Here is a 12823-nt window from a genome sequence, read left to right as displayed (position 1 = left end):
CATAGAAACGCATACTTTGAAAAGTAACAAATTAGCATACTTTGAAAAGTAACAAATTAAACTTGGAGCATATGCCTTGATGAGGGGAAATCAGAATATCCAAGTCCAAAATTCTCAAATTGACCCGACCTGGATTCCATATTTTAGAACTAATTACTTTTGTTATAGCATATATATCTTCAACATATTAACTAAATAAATTATAATTTCAATATTATACAGGTCATGTGTTCAATTCTCACTAACATATATATGAGTGAGGTGCGCTAAAAGTTTATTTATTTTTAAAAACAAAAAACAAAATCGGTATTATGAAAAACTTAATGATGAAGTAAAATCCCCAACATTCTAGATGACTCTGTGTATCAACAGCCCATTCCAAACCGGAAACAAGCCAATATTGACCAGACCCATGAGACCTGTTTGACACAACTAAATAAAAAATCTATAAATAAAAAAGCTGGGCCTTTGTTTTTTCCGCCTTTGCTTAGTTGGCGTCGACTCGGGCACAGACTGACAGCCGAAGCAGAATAGTGGACACACACAGAAAAATTAGGGTTTCACAGAAACCGCCGACGAGGGTCTCGTCTCTCAACGATTCTCTATTCCCTTCGATTCCTTAATGTAATTCACTCTATGCCCACATCGATTCTTCTCCAAATTTCTGTTCTTTGTCCTCAATTTTTATTTTAATTGGTTCTGATATTCACGCTGTGTATCTGAATCTATTCCGGCTAATTTTGCTTGTAATTTAATCCTGATATATGATTTTGCGCCAAATTGTTCGACTTTGTTTGTGGGTTTTGTAGAAAGTTTGACTCTTTTACACTTTTGTTGTTCTCGAATTTTGTTGTTCAATTTGTTTGTTGGGTTTTCCGATTTCTGATGATGGATGTGTTGATATGCAGATAGCTGTTTGTTCGTTAATTTGAGAAAACAGAAGAGAATTTCAATATGGAGGACTGGGGTAATACTGCTTTCCTTGAATCTCGTTTTGATTAAGTTTTCCCATTACTTGTTGCTTGAGCTTATTGTAGTTTAATGTCTCATGGTTGAAGGCCTAAGTTGTTCAAATGAAAATTTTCCGAGGGCATCTTGTGTTTTAGTTTGTTTTCTTTTACTTTAGAACAGAGATTTCGTTGTGTATTATAGAACTTGAGTCTGCTGTTTTGTTTACAAAGGTGGGTTTTGTTTGTTTTTCTTGCTTCAGAAGAAGATGCGAAAATTCCATCCCTCCTTTCTAAGGAGCCAGCAGTAAAAGGTAACTGGGATGATGAAGATGCGGATGAGAATGACGTGAAGGACTCATGGGAGGATGATGATGAACCTGCTCCTCCGGTAAGATTGAATAGAAAGGTTAAAATAATAGCTGCAAAATGTTCTAGTATATTTTTTTTTCTCTCACTGATGTATATAGAGTTGCTATTAAGCAAATTAATAGGTACAAATGAACAGGAGATTTGGATTCTTTATCAACCTTGATTTGCAAAACTTTAAAAGATACTATAGATTTGAAATATTTGTTTTCACAGTAATTCTATTGTAAAATTTGATGGGTCTGCTCTAAGTGCGCACATTTGATTTTCCCTCACACTGTCCCAGGCTGGTTTGCAATGGTTGAGTTAGAGAGTTTCTATTCCTCCCCTGCATGCTTTTCATACAGCATATAAATACCATATTTGTTATAAATCTAGGTAATACACAGTCTGTAATTATTTTGTTCATATTTTCTGTTTCTCCAGGAACCTGCACCAAAGGCTCCTGCTGAAAAGGCTCCCAAGAAACCTGCAACAAAGGCTGCAGAAAAGAAAGGAAAAGCTGTTGAAGTACAAAAGGAAGAGCCACTAGATCCCCTGGCTGAGAAACTTCGCCAACAAAGGTGAGAGTTAATGGTTAACCTCTGCTGCCCTTGTAGCCTTTTTTTTTTATATTATTTATTTTTAATTTGAGCGCAGTTTGTATTTTAAAGAGGTATGTTGAGAACAGCATGCAATTCATTGTTAATTTCTCTCTCTCTGTGTTGCCAGTCATTGAAGTGAGCAACACTGCGTGTTTTATGAAACCAATTTCATTCATTTACTGATCGTTTACTATGGTTGAGTCAGATGAGCTGTATTAATGGAAATTCTTGTATGCCTGTTTTAAATAGTCTGTCATTTTATTGGCGTAAGATGAACAGCAACTGTTGAAGTTGTATATTTAGACTTGTATGTACTGTGCACAACTGAAGGGTAAAAAATTCTAATTGTGATGTATCGGACTGGCTTTTTTTCTTTTCTTTTTCGTTTCTGATTCTTTGTTCTTCTATTCTTTGGTTGGTCTCAGATTTTTCATTTTCACTATGAGATAATGATCAACTACAACTTGTTGAGTGCATGAAAACCTTCACAATAGATTCTCACGAAAGTTTCTTTTCTCCTAATACAGACTGGTGGAAGAAGCAGATTATAAGGCCACTAAAGAACTGTTTTCTACTAGAGATGAGAAGAACATTGATAATTTCATTCCCAAATCCGAAAGTGACTTCCTGGAATATGCCGAACTTATTTCACATAAACTTCGTCCATTTGAGGTTTGTTGAGTTGGCCTTGCCTTTGTTCAAAGTTTTTGGACTTTATATGTATTGTTTAATCTTTTTGATTTCATTGCAGAAAAGTTTTCATTATATCGGTCTACTTAAGGCAGTAATGAGACTGTCAATGACTTCTTTGAAAGGAGCTGATGCAAAAGATGTTGCTTCTTCAATTACGGCAATTGCAAATGAGAAGATAAAAGCTGAGAAGGAAGCCAATGCTGGTAAAAAGAAGACAGGTGCGTATCTTTACGTACCTAATTTGTTTTGAGCTGTTCATACACTAACTTGAGTTTGAGTCATGACGCTGCTCTGAGAAAGAAAAATAAAAAATTGTTTTCCTATAAATGAACAAAGTTGGAGTATATTGGAAGTACAGTTCCAGTATATAAATGAAAAACACAAATTCTTTCACATGTTCAGATGTGCATTAGATTGTTTGGCAGGTGCCCCTTAATGGTTTTCAATTGTAAATAAGTAATAACTGATTACTCTTCCACTTCTTGGAGATGGGTAAAAGAACAAAAGTAATTCATAGTCGGAACCCCATTGTAGTAGATTAAAATTCAGAAAGTGGCACTAGTGAGGAAAATGACTTACCAAATCTCATTTTTAATTTCTGCACGTTGTATTGCTAATATCGTACCTTGTGTTTTGGCTTTACTTGAAACTAAACCACCGGTTGGAATTTAGGTTTAGTCTTTCAAAATTGATTTGTGGTTAGGTGTAACTAATAACAAAGGCAACTGAAGGACTATGGATTTGATAATTGCTTTCCTTGTTTGCAGGTGCCAAGAAAAAGCAGCTTCATGTTGATAAGCCGGATGATGATATAGCTGTTGATGGCTATGATCCCCTTGATGACTATGACTTTATGTGAGTGTTTTGTTGTAGCAAGGTTTTATCCGTACAGGGACCTATATTTGAAGTAGGGATCCGACGAAAAGAAAAAATCATTGGAGTTGGGATTAAATTCCTTCGGCGGCCCCCTCAGCAGAGATTGATTGATGATGATATGAGTGTTTATTTATTTTGTCAAATAAGAGTGTCAAATTCCTTTTCTTTTGTGATGGTCAATTTTGTTACTAGTTACGGGCTTACTTTGACTGCGCATACTCGAAGCTCATGCACCGAGTCTTATAATATATGGCTAAAGTTCTCTGGAGAGATCACTCTTATTATCCTTTGCTCCCATAAATTTCATTTATTCTTGGTTATAGTCCAATCATCCAAGCCCAATTGCACGGTTGAGGTCCAATTATTGCATGTTTGCTTGTATTGAGGTAACCTAAACTACACTGTCATTTCGGTATGGAGGGTAGGACTTTGATGGACAGAGTTTTGAATATATGTCAGGACTCTGGACCGTAAATAAATTGTGATAAACATGCAAATTGGTCATTTTCTGAGTAAGCAACTGTGGTTTGAGTAAGACAATGTAGCAACTGTGGTTTGAGTAAGACAATGTTCAGTCATTCAATGGATCAGACTTTCTGGCTAGAGTTGTGGAAATGTTTTTTTGATGCTATTGTGACGAATTTTATAATTTCTCGATAAAAAAAAAAATTTGAACTATATAATTTCTTCATTTTTTCAGCTTGTTCTTGGTATTGATTCATAAGCAAAATGGAATAAGAAAGATTTTTGTGTGCCCAAATTAGATACTTATTGGGGATTGTCCTAGATTGAAAGCTGGATAAGAGGACCGTTCACTCTTGTGGGTTTAACTTATAGGGTTTGCGTGTATGTATATTCTGCGATGGAGTGACTCTGTGACTACATATTTTATTGATTACCAAACGGAGCAAATAATACAACTCATCATGGTACTCGTACCTTATTCAAAGCCAATTTGAAATTGAAAACTACAAAGAAATCTTAAACCTTAAAGCAATACACTATATTTGGATCCCAATCATCCCATTGACCTCAGTCAAAGGATGACTCTTCCGTCATTTCAAAGTAGAGGCCAGAAATACCAGAGTCAGCTATTAAAGCCAGCTTCACAGGACCTTCTGCAGCTTCTTCAACTGTGTTAATCCCGGTATTTTGGTTGATGTCTGTTTTGGTAAAACCAGGACTAACTGCGTTTGTAGCAATTTTGGGATACTTCCTGGCCAAGACTCTTGTATAAGCATTCAGAGCTGCTTTTGATACAATGTAAGAAGACATGTTTAGCGGCCAGCCTTTGGATTCTATCAAATCCTGCTTCACATCCTCCAGAAATTCCTCAACCAGCTTGTCCACTTTTTCCTCGGTGAGGTTATTGACATCTCCTAGCTCCTTCTTGGCTTTCTCATTTGCAATAGCCTAAAATAAAAAAGGCAGTTCAAACATTATTACAGTCGATTGTAACGTGTGTTATATTGGCAACCTAGACCATATAATGAAAGCACCAATATGATCTATGGTCTTGATTTTGCAGTTTGATAACATAACATGGTGCACTGTGTTGTAGGAAAATATCTCGTTATTTATCATAAAAGTCGGGTTTTGGTTGTGTACCCTTAGCTGTCCCAGTGCTGAAGAGACATTGACTATCCTTGCTGCTTCTGATTTTTGAAGAAGCGGAAGAAGTGCTTCTGTGAGTTGCTTGATTCCATAATAGTTTGTTTTCAAGCAATCCTCTGCCGTCTCATATGTTTGCACTAAAACTTCTTTCAGTGATGTAGAACCTAAGATCTGCACATACCATCATTTGTAAACATTTGACATAACAAAATAGAACATGAACATGCATGAAAACATATCAGTTTTACAGTGAAATGGTGTAGTCTCCAAAATGCTAGATAAAATACTGAGTTTCAATCCCTCCTCCCCAAAGATTAAACCTTGGTTTTTATCGACTTACATCTTGAGGCTCCACTACGACGTTATCGGTGAGGTATGTGGATCCAAGGACTCCTGCATTATTAACCTTTGACATTGAGAAAGTTATTGTGTTAGAATTATACTCCAGTGAAAAAGGAAAAGAGTGCATACAATTTAAAAAAGAAAAAAAAAAGATGGAATGGATGAACAAATACCAAAATGTCAAGCTTTCCAAACTGGGTTTTGAGAAAATCTGCCAGAGCAGCAATGGTGGTTGGGTTATTTACATCTAGCTGATGAAAGACCACATCAGAGAAACCAGAGGCCTTAAGCTTTTCAACAGCTTCTGTGCCTCTCTTCAAATCTCTTGCTGTTAGTACCACCCCAACTCCATTAGAAGCTAATTGCCTACTAATCTCAAGTCCAATCCCTTTGTTGGCTCCAGTAACAACAGCAATCCTAATACCACCCGAAAAGAAAACCGAAAATTGATCAAAATCAAGAAAGAGTATTGAATGATGAAAAGTAGCAATGAAAATGATTGAAGTACCTCTTGGACTCAAAACTGATGGTTGTTTCTGCCATTGGTTATACAGATTTGGAGAAAAGGTACGTGTGTGCTTTAACGATGTAGATGATGGTTCACAAAGAATAATAGAATTGTGTGTGTTTGAGACATTCCTAGCGTCCATGAAGCTATTTATAGTTTTAAATCTTCCAGAGAGAGGATATATTGACCAATGATTATGAATTGGTCACGTAGGCGATGACATATTTCATAGTTGGTCAATAATTGGCTTGATGGAGATTATTACATATCTAACCTTGAGCCATGAACCTCACAAGGCTGCTTTTGTTTGTTTATTGGAGGATAGAAATGGTAGTTAAACATATCAAAGTAAACAATCCAACCAATTGTTGCCATTGTTTACCGACAATCACTTGGGACAAAAATTGATGAATCCTTGAATTTGAAAAAAGAAATTCTGCCAGTCATCAACAAAAAATTGAAATCCTGCATATTTCTTAATGAAGGAGCAAATCAAATTTTCCTTTGTCTGGGTGGAAGAGATAGAAGAAGGCAAGAAGCAATTAAACTTGTCTCGATCTACTAGTTTTCTATGATTCCTCTGCAGCAGGCTACTGTGCTATGAAATCATTATTTCAATCGATCGATGTAAGTGCTGACACACTGTTTGCTCATGGTCACCTAAATGAACATTTTAATGTCACCACTTCTTTAAGCTAACCGGGTATAAAACGAAACTCGCAATGAAAAGAGGGGCGATGTTGTAACATTAATCAAGCCTCGGATAATTCATGAACACAAAAGAACTCGGTGATGCTGGTCCATCTTTAAGAAAAAAAAAACAAACTTAGTCGGAGTTACTAAATTAATTAATCATGGATGCAAAAGTCCTTAGCGATTTTGGTAATGGACTGCCAACACATGGTATCAGAGCCTGTTAGGCTAGAACCACCTTGACCAAAGCGCATCCAAGCTTTTCTTAAAAAAAAAAATTGCATCCAAGCTCAACAAAGCTCGCATACTTATTTATTGTCCTCCACTTCCCAATGAGATTGAGGGTTAAATGACTTGACTCCATCATTCCACTTCAAGATTTCATTATTTATAAATTCTTACGAATTTCATAATTTTTTCATTTAAACAGACTACAGTAAAATGTAAAACTGCAAGTTCTAATCGGACAAAAAGGGAATCGGAGTGGATTATAATAACTCTCAACTAAATCTCTAGGGTTTTAGCAACTCTCACCAGCCCTCCATATCCCTTCTCTCTCAACCATGGACGCCACCGTCACCCCATCCCCAATCCCCGACCCTAACCCGAACGCTGCCCCAGCCGTCTCCTGTTAGATCAACATCGTGAAGAAGCAGCCGGACCCAAAGCCCCAAAACTCCTCCTACTCCTCCTCAATTGCCGCCGGTAAAGTATTCGTCGAAAGCTGTAAGTCCTCCAAGGGCATAGCCGTCGCCGTTGTTGACTATCATTCAAGGCGGTGAGACCCTCGCCCACTGCACCGACAAGTTGGTCTCCGTCCCAGAGGTCATGGACGAGGTCCGCGACCCTTTTTCCAGCCACCGCCTCGCCGTCATTCCCTTCCAAGTTCAAACCATGGAACCCTCCCCTGAATCCCTCAATAATGGTAAAAAGCTTCAACCTTTACTTCACATTTTCCCTCAATTTTATCAAATTTTTTTTTTTTGGGTTGATTCCTTGTTATGTGATTGAGAATTGGGATATATGAGTTTTTGAAGTGCTTGAATTAGGGTTGATAGGGTTTTGTGTTGTTTATGGGCAGTTGTTAAGTTTGCAAGGGCTACTGGGGATTTACAGACACTGTCAGATGTGGATGTTAAGCTCATTGCTATGACTTATACATTGGAGGCTCAGATACATGGCACTGAGCACCTCAGGGACTGTCCTCCATCGGTGCATACTGTCAATGTGAGGAGGTTGCTGGAGAATGACTTGCCCGGGTGGGGAAATAACGTGCCTAATTTGGAAGAGTGGGAAGCGTCGGAGAACGAAGCGGAGGATAAGTTGAACCCCAGTTCGAGGATTCTTCCGCTGAAAGATATAAACTTGAATGTACGTTATTGAGGATTTTGAGAGCCGTTCTGTTGATGGTTCTGCAGTGGAAGTTAGGAGTGATGTTCATTTTGAGAATAAGGAGGGTGGTGAAGGCATTCAGGGGCGACATTGGAGATATTTTCCAAAGAAGAAAGAGATAAAGATTGAAGGGAAGATGGTTTCTGATGGAATTGATGCATCCCAAGGACAAGCTGATAATAATGCCGGTGATTGGATGCCTGAGATGATTTCCTGGTGACCTGGTGTAAACCTGATCAGGGTTAGCTTTAGTCTGCATTCATGGAAGAGATCCCGGTTAGTATACCTACGTACTTTCCAAATCATATTGATGCTGAATTTGGGGTTTGGGGTATGCTGAATATAGCGTTTTACAGGCATCTATGGAGTTGCTATTAGAAGGCTTGTAGTAGATGATTTCCATAAGACTATATTTTGACGATAAATATGGAGGTTGACTTGCATTTATCTTTTCGTTTCTTGATAATTTACATTTACGTAAATAGGGAAGATCTACTTTCAGAAGCCCGCTTAGGGAAAGAATTAATTGTATCCCTGAAGATCCATTGGTGCAAGCTGTGGATGAACTGTTCCTTCTCCTATTCATTTCATGTTCATTTAACAATGACATGTTCCGTGATGCAATGGATCAAACTTTCTGGCTAGAGGTTCCCTATGCTGTTAGTGACGAAAAAATTTCGAAGAGAATTTTGACTCACCAATTAATGCAGACTGGAGTTGAAGCTGACCAAGAATGATCGACAAGCTTTCTTTGCTTGTTGACTGATGTTTGACGGTCGTCTCGAAGATGAGGGGGATACCTGCAGAAAACCCTTTAATGCCTAAGTCAGGATATTTCTCTGTCGAGTGTAATCAAATAAGTCAGAATCAGATGTCTTACTTGGCCTTCGTGCCCCCTATTTATAGGTGTAGGAGGACTTTGGTCATAAGTCATGATTACTACCGTCTTTATACCTGTAATTACTATTGACCTTTATGACCGTCATTATTGCCGTGCTTTATGGCAGTAATGATTACCACACTTATATATTACTGTAAGGATTAAATTCAGTTTAATCCCTTGAACATTAGGGCTAAAATCAATTTGACCCTTTTTTATTTATTTTTTTAATCACGTTGGTCCCTGCACTTCTAATTTCCATCATCCAAGTCCAAAATTTGAATTTGGCCTGAAACATTACGTCATGTGCAAAGTTGGAGTCGACATAGGGGTCCATTTTTCAGCCATTGACCCCCTAAGAAGGGTAAATTCCCAAAAAACCTTTGAAGCTAAATTCATTAAAAAAAAAAAAATGATCTCTCTCTCCCCTCTCGAACTCTCTCTCCTTAAACTCTGTCTTTCATACAGAAACCCAGAAGCCCCTTTTCCTTGAACATTTCATCCTCACCGTCCGGCTGTGCCGGTGGTGAATTGAGCGGCTGTATCTCACGAGCAAGAACCTTGAAAACCTCGATCTATTGCTCTACGAACTGCAATAAGTTACAATCACAAGACAATAGCTTGCACCCTATTCGACTGTCTTTCACTACTAAAACCACCAAGACCAACTGAAGCACAATCCAAGACCACTACTGACACCCTAGCACCAAGAAAGTCCTTATCTCCCAAAACACGGGCCTTAGCCCTCGGCACAACCAAGGTATCTGACCAAAACCCCAGTTAAACAAAATCCCCAACAAATCTAGCTAGCGCCACCAACACCAATTGATCCGTCTAAAAACCCGACAAAACATTCAAGATATCAAATTGCTGGTCACTCTTCCAAGTTTGAACAATCCATGGATCCTCCACATGGATACAGGTCATGGAAGCTGTGCTTACTTCACCATCCCCACTACCATTTCACCATCACCACCGTCACCACCCCTTATTCCTCAACCCTCACCACCACCACCATGTTCGCCCCAATTTCACATCTTTTACTTAAAACCCAGAACAAGCCACTCATGTTCCTTTCTTGTTCCTCCCCCATGAATACACATACCCATCACCTGCATTCATGATCGGAGTAGGACTGAGACAAGGCCTTTCAGGGTCGTTTAGCCATACATGGGTCAAGACTAGAGCCACCATAGCCACCACTTCAAGCACGAACCCGAACACCAAAATGAGGTTCTCAACTGCACCGATCTTTGATTGGACTGTATCGTATTCCTTGAGCTTTCGGCACCGCCGCTTCTTTGATAGGGCTTCGGCAGTTCTCCACCACCGCCGCTGATCTCCCATGGCTGCTCTAAAACCTAAGGTAGGGGTTTGGAAAATTTGCGGGTCTGCAAGCGCCGCCGTGCAGCGAGGTCGACCGGAGTTTGGTTGAGAATTTCAGTGTAGTGGGTGGTGGGAGCTTGTGAGGTGTGAAAGAGAGAGATGGGGTTTCATCTGCAAGCGTCGTCTTTCATCTTAAACGAGAGAGAGAAGAAAAGAGAGAGAAAAAAAATTAGAAATTAGATTAAATTAGAAATGTCCATTTTACCCTTCTTGGGGTGTTCAAAATTTAAAAATGGAGCCCCTATGTTAGCTCAAACTCAGCACATGACGTCATCTTTCAAGCCAAATTCACATTTTGGACCCGGATGATAGAAATTAGAAGTGCAGGGACCAACGTGATTAAAAAAAAAAAAGACCAAATTGATTTTAGCCCTAAAGTTCAAGGGACTAAACTGAATTTAATCATTATTGTAATCATTGTCGCCATTTATGGCCGTCATCATTGTTAAATTTACGATGGTAATTATCATCTTATTCATGGTTAAAATCATTCTCGTATTTATGGTGGGGTTAATTGTCATAAATGCGGGTCCGGATTTGTTGACCACCCGTACAATGTCCCCAAATTTTCTCGTAAAAATGTTCTATGTTGCAATTGTAACAAATTATATAGTTTTTATTTTATTTTTTCAGCTTTCAGGATCAAACGTTATTGTCTATCACGTTATTAGTATTAATTTGTAAGCTAAATAAAATTGAATACAAAATATTTTTGTGCATAAATTAGATACTTGTGGGTTGTCTTGGATTGCAAGCTGGATGAGAGGGTTGTTCAGTCTTGTGGATTGAACTTACATGCAAACCCTATATGTATATTCTGCAAATGGAGTGACTACATATTTTAGTGATGACCAAATAGAGCAAATAACACCATCATGGTACTCGTACCTTATTGTAAAGCCAATCTGAAATTGAAAACTACACAGAAATCTTAAACCTGTATTAAGTTCATTTGGATCCCATTGACCTCAATCAAAGGTTGACTCTTCAGTCATTTCAAAGTAGAGGCCAGAAATTCCAGTGTCAGCTATCAAAGCCAGCTTCACAGGACCTTCTGCAGCTTCTTCAACTGTGTTAATCCCGGTATTTTGGTTGATGTCTGTTTTGGTAAAACCAGGACTAACTGCGTTTGTAGCAATTTTGGGATACTTCCTGGCCAAGACTCTTGTATAAGCATTCAGAGCTGCTTTTGATACAATGTAAGAAGACATGTTTAGAGGCCAGCCTTTGGATTCTATCAAATCCTGCTTCACATCCTCCAGAAATTCCTCAACCAGCTTGTCCACTTTTTCCTCGGTGAGGTTATTGACATCTCCTAGCTCCTTCTTGGCTTTCTCATTTGCAATAGCCTAAAATAAAAAAGGCAGTTCAAACATTATTACAGTCGATTGTAACGTGTGTTATATTGGCAACCTAGACCATATAATGAAAGCACCAATATGATCTATGGTCTTGATTTTGCAGTTTGATAACATAACATGGTGCACTGTGTTGTAGGAAAATATCTCGTTATTTATCATAAAAGTCGGGTTTTGGTTGTGTACCCTTAGCTGTCCCAGTGCTGAAGAGACATTGACTATCCTTGCTGCTTCTGATTTTTGAAGAAGCGGAAGAAGTGCTTCTGTGAGTTGCTTGATTCCATAATAGTTTGTTTTCAAGCAATCCTCTGCCGTCTCATATGTTTGCACTAAAACTTCTTTCAGTGATGTAGAACCTAAGATCTGCACATACCATCATTTGTAAACATTTGACATAACAAAATAGAACATGAACATGCATGAAAACATATCAGTTTTACAGTGAAATGGTGTAGTCTCCAAAATGCTAGATAAAATACTGAGTTTCAATCCCTCCTCCCCAAAGATTAAACCTTGGTTTTTATCGACTTACATCTTGAGGCTCCACTACGACGTTATCGGTGAGGTATGTGGATCCAAGGACTCCTGCATTATTAACCTTTGACATTGAGAAAGTTATTGTGTTAGAATTATACTCCAGTGAAAAAGGAAAAGAGTGCATACAATTTAAAAAAGAAAAAAAAAGATGGAATGGATGAACAAATACCAAAATGTCAAGCTTTCCAAACTGGGTTTTGAGAAAATCTGCCAGAGCAGCAATGGTGGTTGGGTTATTTACATCTAGCTGATGAAAGACCACATCAGAGAAACCAGAGGCCTTAAGCTTTTCAACAGCTTCTGTGCCTCTCTTCAAATCTCTTGCTGTTAGTACCACCCCAACTCCATTAGAAGCTAATTGCCTACTAATCTCAAGTCCAATCCCTTTGTTGGCTCCAGTAACAACAGCAATCCTAATACGACCCGAAAAGAAAACCGAAAATTGATCAAAATCAAGAAAGAGTATTGAATGATGAAAAGTAGCAATGAACATGATTGAAGTACCTCTTGGACTCAAAACTGATGGTTGTTTCTGCCATTGGTTATACAGATTTGGAGAAAAGGTACGTGTGTGCTTTAACGATGCAGATTTGGTTCACAATGAATAATAGAATTGTGTGTGTTTGAGACATTCCTAGCGTCCA

At 38.4% G+C, this 12823-nt stretch overlaps 3 protein-coding genes and 1 non-coding gene across 5 annotated transcripts; 2 read left to right on the top strand and 2 right to left on the bottom strand.

The window, feature by feature from the left end:
* Nucleotides 1–463: 463 nt before the first annotated feature.
* On the top strand, nt 464–3791 carry LOC112177152 (eukaryotic translation initiation factor 3 subunit J-A). Of its 2 annotated transcripts, none has more exons than XM_024315371.2 (7): nt 464–624; nt 909–967; nt 1211–1338; nt 1743–1879; nt 2428–2572; nt 2652–2811; nt 3361–3791. In XM_024315371.2, exons 2-7 carry the CDS (start codon nt 955–957, stop codon nt 3450–3452), a joined length of 675 nt encoding a protein of 224 aa, XP_024171139.1. In that variant the 5' UTR covers nt 464–624; nt 909–954; the 3' UTR covers nt 3453–3791. The 2 variants fall into 2 exon arrangements, with proteins under 2 accessions (XP_024171139.1, XP_024171140.1); XM_024315372.2 differs by having other exon boundaries at nt 1214–1338; nt 3361–3497.
* Nucleotides 3792–4337: 546 nt separating this feature from the next.
* On the bottom strand, nt 4338–6092 carry LOC112177151 (salutaridine reductase). Its single transcript, XM_024315370.2, has 5 exons — nt 5934–6092; nt 5599–5842; nt 5424–5489; nt 5078–5254; nt 4338–4882 (listed from the first exon to the last, which is right to left on the bottom strand). Exons 1-5 carry the CDS (start codon nt 5966–5968, stop codon nt 4502–4504), a joined length of 903 nt encoding a protein of 300 aa, XP_024171138.1. The 5' UTR covers nt 5969–6092; the 3' UTR covers nt 4338–4501.
* A 982-nt stretch (nt 6093–7074) lies between these two features.
* LOC112177751 lies at nt 7075–8752 on the top strand. The gene is made up of 3 exons (XR_005804084.1): nt 7075–7551; nt 7708–8294; nt 8504–8752. It is a non-coding gene; the product is annotated as an uncharacterized LOC112177751 (transcript).
* A 2288-nt stretch (nt 8753–11040) lies between these two features.
* LOC112180792 (salutaridine reductase) lies at nt 11041–12823 on the bottom strand. The gene is made up of 5 exons (XM_024319352.2): nt 12684–12823; nt 12349–12592; nt 12175–12240; nt 11829–12005; nt 11041–11633 (listed from the first exon to the last, which is right to left on the bottom strand). Exons 1-5 carry the CDS (start codon nt 12716–12718, stop codon nt 11253–11255), a joined length of 903 nt encoding a protein of 300 aa, XP_024175120.1. The 5' UTR covers nt 12719–12823; the 3' UTR covers nt 11041–11252.

This window comes from Rosa chinensis, chromosome 7 (assembly GCF_002994745.2).
Source record: "Rosa chinensis cultivar Old Blush chromosome 7, RchiOBHm-V2, whole genome shotgun sequence".
Lineage (NCBI taxonomy): Eukaryota > Viridiplantae > Streptophyta > Magnoliopsida > Rosales > Rosaceae > Rosa > Rosa chinensis.
Note: the sequence above shows the minus strand (reverse complement) of the source record. Positions and strands in the feature narration are given on the sequence as shown.